This window comes from Chiloscyllium plagiosum, chromosome 27 (genome assembly GCF_004010195.1).
Source record: "Chiloscyllium plagiosum isolate BGI_BamShark_2017 chromosome 27, ASM401019v2, whole genome shotgun sequence".
In the NCBI taxonomy this organism is placed as follows: Eukaryota; Metazoa; Chordata; class Chondrichthyes; order Orectolobiformes; family Hemiscylliidae; genus Chiloscyllium; species Chiloscyllium plagiosum.
Genome location: NC_057736.1, coordinates 31674537 through 31691980, shown reverse-complemented (window position 1 = coordinate 31691980; position 17444 = coordinate 31674537). Strand labels below are relative to the sequence as shown.

Genomic DNA, 17444 nt, shown 5'->3' with positions numbered 1-17444 from the left:
GGTAATCTAAATGAGATCTTTAAAATCACTACAATGGTTAAGTATAGATAAACAACTTCTTCCCGTGGGAAATCCAGAACATAAGAACATGATCTAAAAATTAGAGCTACTGCACTTAGGAGTGAAATGAGGAAGCACCTTATAACAAAAAGGATAGTAGGAAAATGGAATTTTCTCCAGAAAGGCTGTGGCGACTGGCCACTGAGATTTTGAAGACTGAGATCCAAAGAATATTATCTATGGCAACTGCTACTCACTTGTTAAACTGACCGCATTGGTCAATCACATTTGCAGCAAAAGCAATTGTTTTTTGAAATCCGGAAACTATTTCCTGATGAGCTTTGTTTTACTTCAGGTCACAGTCAAGGTGTTAGTTAAAGAAAAACTGTACTGTCAAATTTGACAATAATGAGATAGCAAGATACATTCGCAAGCTTCGAATGAGAAGTACGAAAAGAGTATCCTCTGGAGCTCCACCTTGCAGCATCCAGTTATAAACGTTCTACTCTCCCTTTCCTGATTAAGGCACATTATTATATAAGTGATGACAGAAGCCTTACAAAAATCACATAATTAGAGCATCAAGGAGAAGCATTTCCTCCAAGAACAAGCTTTGAATATCAGTAATCTCAAAGATAAACAACATCAAGTAAGTCAAGATATTTCCATGGCAGTCGAACACAAGTCACCTAATGATCTTTCTTATGAGGCAAACGACCCTCATCCCAGGATGAGGGATGGGGATGAGTTCTGAAGAGTCATACTGAACTCAGAACATTAACTGTTGCCCTATCCACAGATGCTGCCAGATCTGCTGAGTTTCTCCAGCACTTTGTTATTGTGACAGACAGTGATATCAGCCTTGAACAAAGATGGTTCTGAACAGGCATAAGAGTATAACATGTAAAACTGCAATTTAGAAGAGTATAAAGACCCAGAATACCTCCAGTTTCATTACGGCTGTGGGACAAAATGAACTAGTACAGAGTTTTAAGAGTAACTTTAGGACAAGTTGCACAAAGTTTTTCTTCACATGAAAGCAGCTGTAGTGAGGGTGATCCACAGCTCAAATAATTGCTGGCTGCATCAAGTAGCAATAAAAACACAACACATCAATACAAGAGAGTAATCAAAATGATTATCTGTTTGAAACCTTTGTTGGAATCTGTTTGAAACACCAAGGTTTACGTAAATTCTTAGCCACCCCCAAATCACCATCACCAGTAATGTATCATTTTATGATATGGATCCAAATGAAAAGCAATCCTCTCCAATCAGGCACATGGTTGTACAGAAATTGGAACAAAATTGTTTTCTCCATAGTTGCAAATAGTAAAACCCTTAAGGAAATAAACAACTATGGCTTTGTAGAATGAACAAGAAACAGCTACAGCCAACCTTCTCAGTGGTCAAAGAAATAAGAGATTAGCACTTATCTCAATTGTATTTAATGCCAATTAAATACTTTTGGAACTTAGTGGTGCAAGGTAGGAAACAGCACTGAAAATTTGCACACAGCAAGCTCCCCTGAACAGCATGAAGTAAACTCCGTTTCTGATGTCAGCTGTGGGAAAGACAAAAGGGGAGGACTCTCCAACTCCTCAGAATAGTGCCACGATAACTTTTACATCCAAATGAGGGGCACTGCATTGAGTCTGTTTAATATCTCAAACAAGAAATGGCTCCTCCAATAATACAGTATCCGTCATTTCAACAGTGGAATCTCAGACTTCACCTTGTGGTCAAGTCTCTCAGATGGCCAAGAGCAATTTATTGTGCTGTTATTTGATTCATGCATTGCTTTTACCTCAAAACGAATGTTCAAACTTGAGCCTACACAATGAAAAAGGATACTTCAAGTTCAGCTCATATTAAAGGCACAATAACTTAATTAAACTAATTTTTATTGGCCATAAAGAAAAACAAGAAAGAGTTTGAGCTGAAGTCAAATGATATCTTTCTTTCCACTGAAACACATTTTTAAAATAACATTTTTGCATTAAAACATGACAGTCATGACACCTTGGTTCTTACAACAGTCAATGCCATATCTCATTAATGAATACCCAAAAAAAAAGTTTTCCCATATTTTGGAATGAAACATCTTAAACAGACATCCACAAACAGATCAAGATTCTTTGTTGTTTCAGGTAAGACATGTCCATAATGATAAATAAGATATTTTGACACTATTGCAAGTCTTTGAAAATTACAAATTTCTCATCATCAACTGAGCAACCAATAAGCATTCATTTCAGATAATCTGCCACAAGTGGTTTTTTGGAAGGTACAGATATACGAAACAACTGGAACTAAAGAGAGCCTTGGGCGAGAATTTGTTTCACTTTATTACTGTGATTTAAAACAGAGACATTCACCACATTTCAATCAACTGAAAAGTAAGTAGTTTACTTTAAACAAAATTAGCCTGCAATCAAGTAGCAAACTAGTTATCAATTAAACTACGATGCAGAATTAAACTACATCCCTTCATTCATAGACAAGACTAGACAAGGCAGCACAACTCTGCAGAGATATCATAGTTTTAGCAAAACAAAAAGGAACAAGACCCCTGCAGGTCAAGGGTACAAGTTCAGAAGATAGTGTAGGTTGACTTCCTTTCCTGTCAATGAAATCAAATTGCTGACAGTCACTGCGCGTTGGAAGATCTTCAGACCAGACTTCAGATTCAAATGGGTAACAGTTAGGAAGCCTAAAATTTAAATGATGGGATTTCACAAATATTTCAGAGAGAACACTGCTGGTTTTGCTTTGTTTCTCTATTACTGACAGAGCGAGTGCTGCTTTTTTTGTTACAATCTTCATCAATTCACATCTCAGGTCTATGAAAACACAGAGCAACCTGACCCCACAGCACGCTGCTGGGTAACAAACAGCACAAATCTAAAAACTTCTCCAAGTCTTTGGTCCTGCAATAAAGCTATAAAACCCACCTCTTATTTCTTAAAATGTTTTGTTGGATAATCTTCCAAAATTCCAGTAAACAGCAAATAATCCACAGTTCTCTCTGGTCTGACGTGTAATTTCCAAGAAACCACATGATAAACCTCAACTCAGATAAGTCACAACAGTCCAATAACCTAGTTTTTCATAATCCATGCATTTATATTTTTACTATATAACATATACTCCTAACACTTGGAAGGCAAGTTCAAATAATTTTTATCTGTAAAATTGTCCATAATAAATCAGTATAGTCCCTCTGTAAAATCAAGTTACTTATTATGGACACAAAATCTATTGGTGACTTGAATAGACAATTTCCAATTAATTTAGACATTGTATGTGCAATCCTGATGAGCAAAGTTATTTGATTAGGGTAGTGGCTGAGTTTAATATGACCTTATTTCAAAAAGAAAATGCAGATTAAGGTATAAATAGATACTTCAGGGTGGGTCGAAGGTAATAATCTAATTGAACAGTTCACATGCGATTTAAAAAGGTGGGCAATTTAAAATTGCTCAAGGATATCATTCCTATAAACAATTGTTATTTCCACTGATTAACTTTTTTATTTGTTGGATAAGGTTTTACAGCAATTGCTGTACTCACCAAAATAGATATACGAGCTACTCAGTTGAGAGCTCATTTTCGTATGCTAACTATTGTTAGATAAATAAACTTTCAGGGAAGACCTCTGATTTTCAGCTCAGAATTGACAATTTAAATAAATACTATTAGATTAAAGCGAGGTCATACTTGTTGCAGAGATAGCAGGATTTTTTCGGAGGAGGGAGAAGTCTTGGAGTCGATGCTGAGAGTCCAGTAAGGCAGAGGGTGGAACAGAACAGCTGGGTTGAACCTTTCCTCTGATAGGCAGTCTGTCCCTTCTTTAAAATCTTCTTACATCCTGAACAAGTGACCCGTACACTCATAGGAGCTGAAGCTGTCTGCCCACTGCCACCTGCAGATGACTTTGCTGTGTTGAGAGCATTTGACGTATTTTGCTGTACCAATTGGGATACTGCAATACAATAAGACAATGTCTTTAATTGAGACAAATATGAAGAAAGCAAATATAAATTTACATCTGCCGTGTGTTTGTGCCTTGATGTGTTCTTTTCCTTTTGAAAGCACAAACACTTCCCTTTCGACATTTCTCCCCTAGCTCTACACACTAAGTGCAGCCTCTACCGATGCTTCTCAAAGTAGGACAGTTATGATTTTTGGCCCTGGTATAAAAAAGGCAGGAACGTGCACTGCTTTCACACATGCCAGTAAAACGATCAATTATTGGGGAAAATGGTGCCACCGGCTAATTACTTCAAGTCAACTGCTCCAAATCAAATGCTCAAGAACAGAACAAATCCTGCAGAAGCCATCTCACAAAATGCTGTGATTCGTGTTAGAATGCGGTCTTTAATCTGTCCTGTTTAAAATGTTATGTTTGTTCATATTACAAAGGCACTAAGTAATTATTCTCTGAAATACAAAAGTAGAAAGATTGAAAAAACATTGAGGAAGCATTTGTGATAATTTAGTGTGTAAACCTGGTGAACCATCAAGGTGATTCTGAGTTTGCTGTCAGTCAGGAGCAGCGATATGAATTCTGTAACTTGCTTCAACCTCCTTCAGGCAAAGGAAAGAAAATTCTATTCCTCATCGCCATCTACAGATGTCTGTTAAATTGTACATCTTTATTCAACATTAGAACAAAACAGATTTTGCCCAGTTTTGATGATCCCACAGCTAAAAGTCTCACTGACCTCACTGCCAAAATCAGCAGGGCAACTGACACCTATAAAACCATAATCCAGCCAGGAGGGAAGAGGCTGAAATCAGCAAGGAAAAGAACTGGAGATTTTGCTACTATTTCTTTACAAATACGATTCCTTTCGAAGTGAATATTTGCACAAATGGAGGCAACATCAGTGTAGAATTATTAAATTGAACAAGCGGCACATTCAAAATTTAGGATATAGTAAAAACAATTACAAATCTCAGTGCTTTCTAATAGACTGTGTTTGGTAAAATATTCAACAGCACCTTACAAAATCAGTTTTTCTTTCTTGCTTAAGAGAGTTGAGAATATATTTCATAAACATTTTTCAATCATCGGAATACTTTGACCCCAAGTGATTATTTCAGAGTCCACAGTCATGTTTAATCTACAATTCTCTACGTGGTTTCACTATGCTTCTAAATCAGTAGGGTAATCTGTGTATCTTCACTCTCCAGCACCTCCACTTCACTATTAGGGTAGAGTTCAACTGTTTGTATTCAGGACTGAAAGTACTGAGAGAATGGTACATAGGCATCAACCGTGAACCTTAAACACCATTTGTAACTGGACATACAAGAATGTCGATCAGGAACTTGGGAAATGACAACGAAAGTGAAGCGTCCACAAGAGCTCGAGCAAGTGTTGAGATGGTTAAAGCGAATGACATTTAATTCCACTGTCGGTATACTTCTTAGGTCATGTTTAAAAGCAAGATTCAAACCTATCACAGTAGCTACGCAGTGAACGTGGAAACTTAAATGCAAAGAAATAACAAATAGAAACCAAATCTTACCAAAATTCACTTTCACTGGAGGAGTGAATTTTAGAATGTATATGTTTCACCAATCTTTCAATTTTATAATTAAACAGTAATCCACAGAAATAGAATCTGCATTTCAATTGCACAACACTTCCATTGCTGGAATTTTACTAGGAATAATTGAATACAACAGCATTCCAAACAAAAATATTGCAAATGGTAAAAATGTGAAACAGAAACCGAAAATAATGGGAATACTCAAGCAGGTGTCAGCATCCATGGGGAGAGGGGGAGTTGGCATTTCAGATCAGTGATCGCTCATCAGAACTGGGAAACCACTAAGTTATAAGCAATTTGAAAGGAGGAGGGTGACAAAAAGAACAGGAGGTCTGTAACAGGGTGGAAGATAGAACAAATCAAATGATAATAGAGTTCGTGGTGCAAACTCCTTGTGAGTGGTAACAGGACCCTATAGACATATCTAGATGTAATGTGAATGACAAAATAATGAACAGCTGTCACGTGAAAGCAAAAAAAAAAGAAATGAAAGAAAAAGAGAAACAACAAAACCAGCCAAGGGGCAAAATTGATGCAAAGGCATTGACCTCAAACTTTAACTCTGCATCTTTCTCTATACATGCTCCTAGAGCTCCTGAGTACTTCCAGAATTTTGCATGTTTATGATATAATCCACTTAGTGATTAACTTGGCCTGCAAACTTCTCAGCCTTTCATCTTTGATGCTCTGCTCAGAATGTTAGCATTTCTTTATTCCATACACTGCCCTTAGCTCAAATCTGGCTCTCTGAACAGAGCACTGATCAGTTTTTGCCATTACTTCCCAGCGGAGCAGTTACGCCAGAATGCTAGGCTAAGGCAAAAACAGGACAAGGTATAAAAGCACAAGCAGTAGCATTCTTTTCAGTCTATGATTCTGTGGTATGCATTTGAGAGATGTTGAGTAGCTTTCTAAAGAATAATCAATGCTCAGATGTAAAAAGTTAGTCAATTCCAAGTAACGACTTTTCAACAATAAAACTAACTTCTAAAGACTAGTAACACTACGCCTGAACAACAATCTACCACCAAACTGATCTGTGCAACTGGACTGCACTGACAATTACTAACATCTTTAAAAAGAGCAACAGATAGATTTCGATTACCTCACCCTGAGCAGGAGAGCACTATGAATAGTTAGCAGCAAATCTCGACATGTTAAGTAGAAGATGCTTGCAATGGGACAAAATTCTATTCAAACTTCAGTATAGTACACGGCCATGAACCCTAATATGATTGGAATAAACAGTTTCAACTGGCAATTCATCATTCATATTTGTTCCCCAGAATACTGATGGCTTTAATGAAAATGTAGTAGCAGGACGAACCATCTGAATTTCAAATCTGGGAGCAAACTACGATTTATGTACATCAGCAAAGCATCGGAGGAATGCAGTCAATGGAAATATATTTCAATCCTTCAGCCTTGTGATTTTTTTTTAAAAAACTCGCCCTTCCTACTCTTCATTCCTGGCTAAGTTCCCAAGGCTGTTGTTTTATGCAGAATTTGAGAAACAGAAATGCTTAAGAGCTGCTTGTTTCCGACAAACAATTCTTAGGAATTTCCATGAAGGGGCTCCCTTTTAAGAATTCTCACCTCTTCTCCAATACAGACCTGTTTAGTGTAGTTTCATTCAAATTAAAAGTGTTAAACAGCACAACGCACAAGTATGTTCCCCCGTGCTTTTAAGATACCTCCATCTATGGAGAAAGTCATTAGCCCTTAGATCAGCAAGAGTATTATACAATGCTTACCAAGTGGACTACCGCTCACGGAAAACACTGCACTGATTCGGATATCAGATTCCTGAGACTTGGAATGTTGACCGTACCCCTGAAATTAAAAATTAAAAAATTTGCTTTCACACTTGCACAGACAGAAACGATCAGTCTTGTATTTAGTTTATAGTAGCACTTTTGAGATTATTGAAAAATGATAAGCATTAAACTGAGTGACTTTTAGGAGTTACCATAGTTCATCAACATATTATGCTACAGATAAGAAAGAAAAGCAATTTGGAAAAAATAGGTTTATTCAACAACATTCTTGCTTCTGACTCCAACACTGGGCTTAAACATACAACCTTAGCAATACTGTACAGAAGAATTATGAAGGTATCATCCTTCAAAACAGAAAAGCTGAATTCTGCAAATGCTGGAAATCCAAAACAAAAATGAAAAGATTGATCCATTCTGATCAACTTTAAATGTTGGCTCGGCTTCTCTCTCCATGGATGCTGCTTGGCCTGTTCAGAGTATCTAGCATATTCTGTTTATGGCAATTTAGTGCCTTAAAGACCCCAAAACATTATTTGGAAAAGGCCAATACATCATTTATGTCCAAGCAAAGTAGCTGCTTATTTCTTTTTATAGAATTTATAGAATTTCTTCTCATTGGTCTAGTGGAGCCATGCAGTAAGCAAAATATCCACTTGAAAACATTGCACTGCATATATCAAACACTTTACAGATTTCTCAAACACATGATTGTGTCATATGAATTGATTCTAACTAACAATATGAGTACTAGGACAACAGCATGTTCTATACAGCAAAGTCTTGGACTCAGTCCAGACACTGGGAAATAAAAGTAGTTAAGGCTTAATAGAATCAATGGTAAAGAAGTGTATCTTTTCTAAATGGTCAATCTGGATTAGTACAGAGTTAACTGACGTCAGTGCAGCAACTTACTTGCTACAATTGCTCTACTGTTGTTTGTTCCATGAGGAGTATAAAAGAAAAACAATACAAAAACAAAAAATATAAACAAAGCAGGACCTGCAAGGTGGATGTGCACAGCGACCACAGCAGAGTGGCACAGGAATCCATTCAAGTGGGGTAGTTAATAGGAATGGGGTGATAAAACAGGACACTGCCAGTGGAAGTGGTGGAACATTTAAAAGGCATCTGGACGCGTTCATGAATAGGAAGGATTTAGAAGGTTACGGGCCAAGTGCTGGCAAATGGGGCGAGATTAATTTAGGATACAAGGTCGGCATGGACGAGTTGGACTAAAGGGTCTGTTTCCATGCTGTACATCTCTGTGACTCTATGACAATACAGTCAGGGAACAGACATACAGTTCTTTGCACCCAAAAGCAAAAATCTAGAAGTCTGTGTTGCTTGCCCTGCAGCAGGATTCAGAATACATGCACTGGGTTGCACAGAAACTTCCAATGGGGTGAGGAGAATCCAGTTGTCACAGTCCACGTAAGTACCAATGACATAGATAAGGCCAGGAAAGAGGTTTTGTATAGGGAATACAAGCAATGAAAAGCAAAATTAAAAGGCATTTGTCAAAGGTAATGATCTCTGGGTTATGACGAGGCAAAAGCTGATTGTCCAAGGGTAAATTGGGTAGATGAATATCTGGTTAAAGACTGGCGTAGAAGAAATATGTTCTGAATGAGTCATGGGACACTGGAAGTGGGGAAAATGGAAGCTGTACTGTTCTAGCTCGTAAACTAGATAAAGCGAAACCAGTAAATGCATTATACTAGGATTTCCAAAAGGCATTCAATAAATGCCACATATTAGGTTAATAGGCAGGGAAAGGGATCATGTAGGGTACTAACATGGAAAGAAGTTTGGTCAATGGACAAGAAGGCGGCATGCAGGTAGCATTCATAACAACATGAATCAATATCTGAAATAAAAAGATGGATGATCTCACAGCCATCACAAACACACAGCTGGAAGATGATTAAGACTGGAATTTGAATATTCAAGAGTACACGACATTTCAGAAGGGTAAGGAGCTAAGACAAGGTTATGGCACAGCTCTGACAAAGTACGGCATTGTTAAAATAGTGAGGGGACTCTAATTCTAAAGGTCAAATAGAGAATCAGTTTGGGTAGAGTTAAAAAGTAGAAAGTAGAAGTCGTCACTTGTGGGACGAGATTATAGGTTCTCTAACAGTAACTGCACTGCTGGATGGGGTACATGGTAGGAAATAATACGGGCTTATAAAAATTATACGGCAATAATCATGGGTGACTTTAGTCTATATATAGACTGGATTAATCAGATTAGCAAAGGTAGACTGGAAACTTAGTTTGTAGCATATTTTTAGGAGAGTTTTGTAGAGTGACATATTCAAGACACGATAATTGTACGGGTTATTCGAGACCTGATAAGGTTAACGAGACAGAATTAATTAAAACCCTCATGATGTAAGCATCTGTTACAACATAATTAAATTTCACATTCGATTTGAGGGAGAAACTTGTGGGTCTAAGACCAGTGTCTTGAAGTTAAATTAAGGCAAGAATCAGGCTTAGAAGACAGAAAAGTGAACCAGCAAGTTCATTAAGGGATAGGTCAGCAGAAGTGCAGTGAAAGAAGTATTTCATAAACCTCAGTAAAAATACATTCCGTTAAGAAAGACAGGCTCCAGGAAAAGGATGCATCATTCATGGAAAACCACAAAAGATTAAACATGGTATCACATTGAAAAAGGCTCATTATTCTGGATGGAATATAAAACAAAAGCGAAGAATGACTATAAGAATAAGAAGGAGGGAGAAATTATATTATGAGAGAAAGCTAGTTTGAATAAAAAATTTATAGAGGTACTTAAAAAGGAAAAGAGTAACTACAGTGCTCATTGGTCCTGCACAATCTGATTAGGGTTCTAATAATAGGAAAGAATAAACAGCAGATGCGCTGAAGATATATTCAGTGTCTGTCTTCACTGTAGGAGATAACAAAGCACTCCAGAAGCATGTGTAAATCATGAGGTGAAAGGGAAGAAAGAACTATTTTGAAAAAATTACAAAAACCATGGAAAAGGTGCTTAGAAAATTATATTACTGCTCGTTCTGGGAAAACGTGCGTTTCGGCAGCGCGATTTGACTATAATGTCGCTGAAGTAGGGAATGGTATTTTGGAGAACGCTTACCTCCGTCGGCAATAGCGTGATTTCAGCGGGAATCGGTTCGCGCACTTCGTCCTGCGCATGTGTCGAGGTGCACACCGAAATCTCCGTGCTGTTCTGCGCATGCGCCGATGTTCTTACCGTTCTGTGCATGCAACAGTACCCGCACATGCGCAACGTTGGTGCTGGTCTTCGTGCCTTTCTGCGCATGCGCCGATGTCAGCTGCCAACAGAGCAGCTTTCTGAGAGAGGTACTGTACAGAGAGCAGCTTTCTTATTTTTTTTAAATGTACCGTGTTAAACTTACTTTTGTTTCGTTAATATGATTTCAACCTTTATTCAGGTTGTGCTATACTTTGTGTTAGACATTCAGATGCTTTTTGAGCAGTCATGAGTGATATGTTTTGCTGGTCTGCCCCGAACACCACTTTTCCTTGCATTAAGTGATTTTCTATTAAGCAAGATTTTGCTAGAATGCAACTACGGTGTTATAGGAGAACTACCTGCATTAGAATTTAATGTTAATAAAATGTATGGTTCTGATGGACTTCATCCTCAGGGCTTAAAAGTGGTCGCTGCTTTTAAATTTATAATGTTCCATGGATTCTGGGAAGCTCCCATCAGAACGAAAAATAGTGACTGTAACTCCTCCATTCATAAAAAGAAAGAGAAAAAAAGAAGGAAATTACAAGCAGACTAATATTTTTTCCCAGAGAATGTGTGTGAAGGAGGTGCATTTGGATTTCCAGAAGGCTTTTGACAAGATGCCACATCAAAGATTACAACATAAAATGAGACCTCATTGAGTAAGATGTAAAAGTCTCAACAGCGGGCTGGTTGGCTTAAAGGAAACAGATTAAACATAAATGGGTTGTTTTCAGGTTGGCAAGATGTAACCAGTGGAGTGCCACAGGGATCAGTGCTGGGGCCTCACTCCTTAATATTTATCTCAATTACTTAGATGAATGGACAAACAAAATAGTAACTGAATTGGCTGATGATTCAAAGGCAAGTAGGACACTAACACATGAAGTGGAAATAAGCAGTTTGCAAATGAATAAATTGGTTCAGTGATTGGGCAAAAACACGGGAATTGGAGTAAAATGTAGTAAAACATGAACTTTCCATAATAGCTGAACAAATAGCAAAGAACATATTATTAAATGGAGAGATTACAGAAATCTGAGCCACAGAGATTAATATGCAGGTACAGCAAGTGACTTGGAAGGCAAATGGAATGGAGCCATCTATTGCAAAGGAAATGGAAAATAAAAATAGGGAAGTTATAGAGTCCTAGAGATGTACAGCACAGACAAAGACCCTTTGGTCAAACTCTTCCATGCCGACCAGTTATCCTAACCTAATCTCGTCCTATTTCCTAGCACTTGGACCATATTCCTCTATTCCTATTCATATACCCATCCAGATGCCTTTTAAATGCTGTATTTGTACCAGCATCCACCATTTCCTCTTAAGTTCATTCCATACACGCAGTACCCTCTACGTGGAAAAGTTGTCCACGAGGGTCCCCTTCATATCTTTCTCCTCTCACCCTAAACCTATGCACTCTAGTTCTGGACTCCCCCACCAGAGGGAAAAGACTTCATCTATTTATCTTATCCATGCTCCTCATGATTTGATAAACCTCTAGTAGGCCACCCGTCAGCCTTCGATGCTCCAGGGAAAACAGACCCAGCCTATTCAGCCTCTCCCTGTAGCTCAAATCCTCCAAACCTGGCAACATCCTTGTAAGTATTTTTTGAACCGTTTCAAGTTTTGCAACATCCTTCCAATAGGAAGGAGACCAGAATTGTATGCAATATTCCAAAAGCGGCCTAATCAATGTCCTGTACAGCTGCAACATGACCTCCCAACACCTATACTGAATGCTCTGACCAATAAAGCAAAGCATAACAAATGCCTTCTTCACTATCCTATCTACCTGCGACTCTACTTTCAAGAAACTATGAACCTGCATTTCAAGGTCTCTTTGTTCAGAAACACTCCATAGGACCTTACCATTCAGTGTAGAAGTCCTGCTCTGATTTGTTTTTCCAAAATGCAGCACTTCACATTTATCTAAATTAAACTCAATCAGCCACCCTCAGCCCATTGGCCCATCATATCAAGGCCCCATTGTACTTTGAAGTACCCTTCTTTGCTGTCCACTGCACCTCCAATTTTGGCGTCATCTGCAAACTTACTAACTATCCCTCCTTCTGCTACAATTGTTATGAGGTTGATAAGATCACATCTGGATTTCCATGTACAGTTTGGTATCCTTATTTAGAAAAGGACTTGGTTCCATGAACAGCGTAGAGAAGGTTTACACGTCTGACTACCAGCATGAAGAAGTTACCTTCTGAGCAAAGTTAGGCAGATTGGGCCTGTATCCTTTGCAGTTTAAAATAATGACAAGTGGTCTTACTGAGATACTCAAACTCCTGAGAGGACTTGACAGGGTGAATGCAAAAAGTGTGTTTCTCCTTGTAGGAGAGGGTACAAATAGGGGACATAGTTTATAAATGAGGGGCCTCTCATTGAAGGCAGAGATGGGAAGTAATCTTTCAGTCAAAAGGTTATTAATTTGTGGAATGCACTTGCCAAGAGAGCAGATGTATGTACATAACTTTAGTATATGCAGATTGGAAATGATCATAGAATCCCTACATTATGGAAATAGGCCCTTTGGCCCATCGAGCCCACACAGACACTCCGAGGAGCATCCCACCCACACCCAGTACCCTTATCACCCTGCAATTGCCATGGCTAACCTACCTAGCCTGCACATCCCTGGACACGATGGGCAATTTAGCAAGGCCAATCCACCTAACATGAACATCTTTGGTTTGTGGACAGATACTGCAGTACCCGGGGGAAATCCACATAGACACAGGCAGAATGTGCAAACTCCACAGACAGTCGTCCGAGGCTGGAATTGAACCTGGGTCCCTGGTGCTGAAAGACAACAATGCTAATCACTGAATCACCACGCCAAAAGTTTGAAAAGTCAACCAGGATTTCCAATCACTATCCAATACCACTGTGAATTATTTCAAGCACAGACAGGCTCCCACAAAGGAACACCTAATCAACATCAATTGTCTGTGGTTTCAGCAAGAATAATAATGGTTTACTGTTACAAGAGAAAACTGAAGCTGCAAACTACCTTTATGTTGGAAAATAACAATTACGGTGTTCTTGCATCAAAAATAAATTTGTTTTCTTTGAGGGTAAAGCATGAATACATTTGGAGCTGGAAAAATTGTTCCATTTCACCCTGTCATTACTTGCAGAAATATAGCATTATCCAAGCAATGTGAAGGCTGTTCTGTGAATTAATAGCGAATGCAAAAGAAGGGCTCCAATGCAAAGAATAACATATCTGTGCTAAATTCAGCATTGCTAAAAGGCACTAAATTTGTATTTAACTTGTAATAACATTATAGAACACCTTATTACCTTATTCTTCATTTTACTTGTTCAGCTTTTAATACGAATAATAACAATAGAACAAGAGATAAAACAACTTAACTATACCTGTAAAGAATCAGGTTCGTCCTTAATTCTTGCACCTTCTTGTGGTGCCAAGGCTTTCTCATATCCTTCATCTAAAGGTTCATCTTTTATTTTCATACCCGGTATAAAAATTGAGTTGGAAGCGCTTTTAAGAGCTTCAGTATGTCGGTGTAAATTTGAACTCTTTTCCTAGAAAAAAAATTCTGTGAAAACTCTTTTAACTCCTTAATGTTTATATCTGAAGTTTAGCTCACCAACCATTGCGAGTTTAATCACTTCATTCAAATTACCTGAGAGTCATTGAGGCCAACAACACGGAGACAGGCCCATTGGCCCAATCTGGTCCATGCCGACCAAAATGTCCAAACATGCTAACCCCATTTCCAAATCGTTCTAAACCTTTCCTACCCATGTACTTGTCCAAATGCCTTTTAAATGTTGTTATTGTACCCACTTCAACCACTTCCACACTGGCAGCTCATTCCATATGTGTACACTCTGTGTAAAAACTTCGCCCCTCAGGTTCCCTTTTATTCTTTCCCTTCTAACCTTAAAATGATGCCCTATAGTCCTCAATTCCCCAACATTGGGCAAAAGACTGAATACATTCACCCTATCCATGCATCTCATGATCTTATACACTTCCATAAGATCCCCCTTCAGTCTCCAACACTCAAAAGAAAAATGTCCTAGCTTGTCCAACCTCCCCCTGTATCTCAAACCCTTGAGTCTTCACAACATCCTTGTAACTTTCTTCTGCACTCTTTTCAGCTTAATAACATCCCTTCTATAGCAAGGTGACCAACAGAATAATCCAGGTGCGGCCTCACCAACATACTATACAACTTCAATATGACTTCCCAACTTCTATACTCAATGCCAGTGTGCCAAAAGCCTTCTTTACTGCCCTTTCTACCTCTGACTCCACTTTCAGGGAACTGTGAACTTGAACTCCAAGGTCCCTCTATTCCACCGCATTCCTTTAGACCCTACCATTCAACATGAAATTCCCACCTTGATCTGACTTTCCAAAATGCAAGATTTCACATTTATCTACATTAAACTCCGTGTGCCATTTCTTGGCCCATTTCCGCAGCTGATCAAGGTCCTGCTGCAATTTCAGATAACCTTCCTCACTATCTCCGATTCCACCAATTCAGCGTCACTTGCAAACTTACTAATCATGCCTTGTACATTCTTATCCAAATCACTGATATAGTTAACAAACAGCAACGGGCCCAGCACTGACCCGAGGTATGCCACTAGTCACGGGCCTCCAGTCCGACAAGCATCATTCCATGATTACTCTCTGCTTCCTACCAACAAGCCAATTGTGTATCCAATTTGCTAGCTCCCCCTGAACCCATATGATCTAACCTTCCAGAGCAGCCTACTAGTTGAGGTATTCATTTCATTGAAAATGACTGACCAATTTTATTCAACTTATTTTATGTTTTCAGCGTCAGAGCACAAACTCCATTGGATGGAAATTTGCTCCTGCTGACCAGCTGAAGCATAGGCCTTGAAAACATCTTAGCTTAACAGTATATTAGACATATGCGGCTTTGAGGGGCTTGGAAGGAGTGTATTTGAAGTTATGTAAAAGGAAACATGGATTGAACCATATTATGGGAATAAACTACTGCAATGTTCTAGCTAGGGATATTTTATTTGAAATAGCAATTTGAATCCTTTCTAAAGTTGCATACAATAAAATTTAGGTGTCCTGAAGTAAAGAAGCTCGTAAATTAATTTCAATCTGTTAAGATGGAATAATTACTCCAATTTCTACAAATACCTCAGTGCTGCTATATCACAAAATGATCTACATTTAAAATGGATTTGTCAAACTGTATTGGTGAAGTTTAAGAAAAAAGATTACAATGTAATTTGCTTACAATGATCTCCAGGTAAAATGATTATTTTCACTGATAAGCAGTCAAATAGTTTTGAGGGCTGCCTAATTAAACTAATTTTACACATTTCTTTCACACTATAGCTATGGACTTCTAAGAAAGGGAACCGAATAATTCATGGGAAAGTGATCTTTAAGTCAAACTGGCTTACGCACCACAGACTTTTAAGCAAAGATCAGCTGTGAAGCTGTTACATCCATTATTATTTTGCAGCAAAAAGATCAAGTTATTAAATTAGAATTCAGTGGAAGAATATTAAAAGTATGTCTACATTAAGCCTAATAGGACTGCATGCTCTTGAAGCTGTTCAGTGTTTAAAATGTTGATGACCAGCACCATTTATTTTTAAATTTAATTTAATTATTCATTGTAATTTAAATCTAAGTTCTTAATATGTTACCTTATCAGCTAAGGGAGCATTTCTTTTTTACACTGCACAAACTGGTTAAATACAACTGGTCGGCACAAGCAATAAAGACCCTCATTTATATTGCACCTCATAAGTTACAAAGCATTTTTGAAGTGTCATTATTATTGTAATGCAGAGAAGGAAAAAAGCCAACGTATGCACAGAAAAGTCCCACAAACAGTATTGTGATAATGACCATATAATCTGCTTTGAGAATGTTGATTACTGGATAACTGGAGATAAGTCCCCTGCTAATCAAAACAGTGGCATGCCTTGCTTATATATCCACCTGAAGGGCCAGACAGGGTCGTAATGCAACATTTCCTGTTAAAGATGACATCTCTAGACAGACTCAGCACTCCCTCAAAGTGTTTAGGCTTGACTTGTGTGGTGAAATCATGGCTTGGTATAAGTAAGCTTTGCCAGTCAAGGAAGGAGAGGTCACAACCACAGTGAGACACAGCCTGAGTGAGTATACAATTCAGGGAATTTGGAGACAAATTGGGGGTTCTCTGCAGAGCGAAAGAGGTACTTGCTTTTGGTGTGGCTGACTTTTAACAGGATGAAGTCCAGGATCAGGGAGCCAGCACAAAAGTGTGACCTCACGGATAAACTGTCAGTTCATTGGTTGATCTTAGGAGCTAATTTGACTATTACAGGTTACTTTCAGATCAAAGGTAAATAGGGGAAATATTTACAAGATGCAATCTAAAAGAAGCGTACAAACTTTTTGAAATTCAAATTAAGAATTAAATAATTAAAATAGAGATGATGTGTTGTAACTGCACGATGTGGGAACTGGTGGACCGGACTACGGTTCATAGTCACTGTATGTAAAAAGTATTGGAGGAACTCCAGCTCAGAGTTGATAAGCTGGAGTTTGAGTTTTGAATACAGCCACAAGTCAACGAGGGGCAAAGAGTTACTTGGACACTGTACAGGAGACAGTCACAGCCCTTAGATTAACTACCTCAAATTCAATCAGTGGTCAGGGTCAGGAAAATATGAGCCAGGTAGATCGATCCAGGATGTCATGCTGAAGGAGCCTCAGTGTTGAGCTTGTTTAACAGGTTTGAAATTCTTGCTCCTTATGTGGAGTGCTGGCGAATTGCATAACTAAAGCCTTGGATAAGTCTTTAAATTAAAAAGTGGTGTCGTGGTTT

General features: G+C 38.4%; 1 protein-coding gene across 7 annotated transcripts in view; it reads right to left on the bottom strand.

Annotated features, from left to right (window-relative positions):
* zmym4.1 (zinc finger MYM-type containing 4, tandem duplicate 1) overlaps positions 1-17444 on the bottom strand; it is a 207780-nt gene that overhangs the window by 55281 nt on the left and 135055 nt on the right. For 6 of the 7 annotated variants that reach the window (XM_043717850.1, XM_043717848.1, XM_043717849.1 and 3 more), the window contains 3 exons: positions 13978-14145; positions 7316-7394; positions 3721-3985 (listed from right to left, as the gene is read on the bottom strand). In XM_043717850.1, coding sequence (XP_043573785.1) covers positions 3721-3985; positions 7316-7394; positions 13978-14145 — 512 coding nt within the window. The remainder of the gene's footprint in view (positions 1-3720; positions 3986-7315; positions 7395-13977; positions 14146-17444) is intronic. The other variant, XM_043717851.1, reaches the window with a different exon arrangement.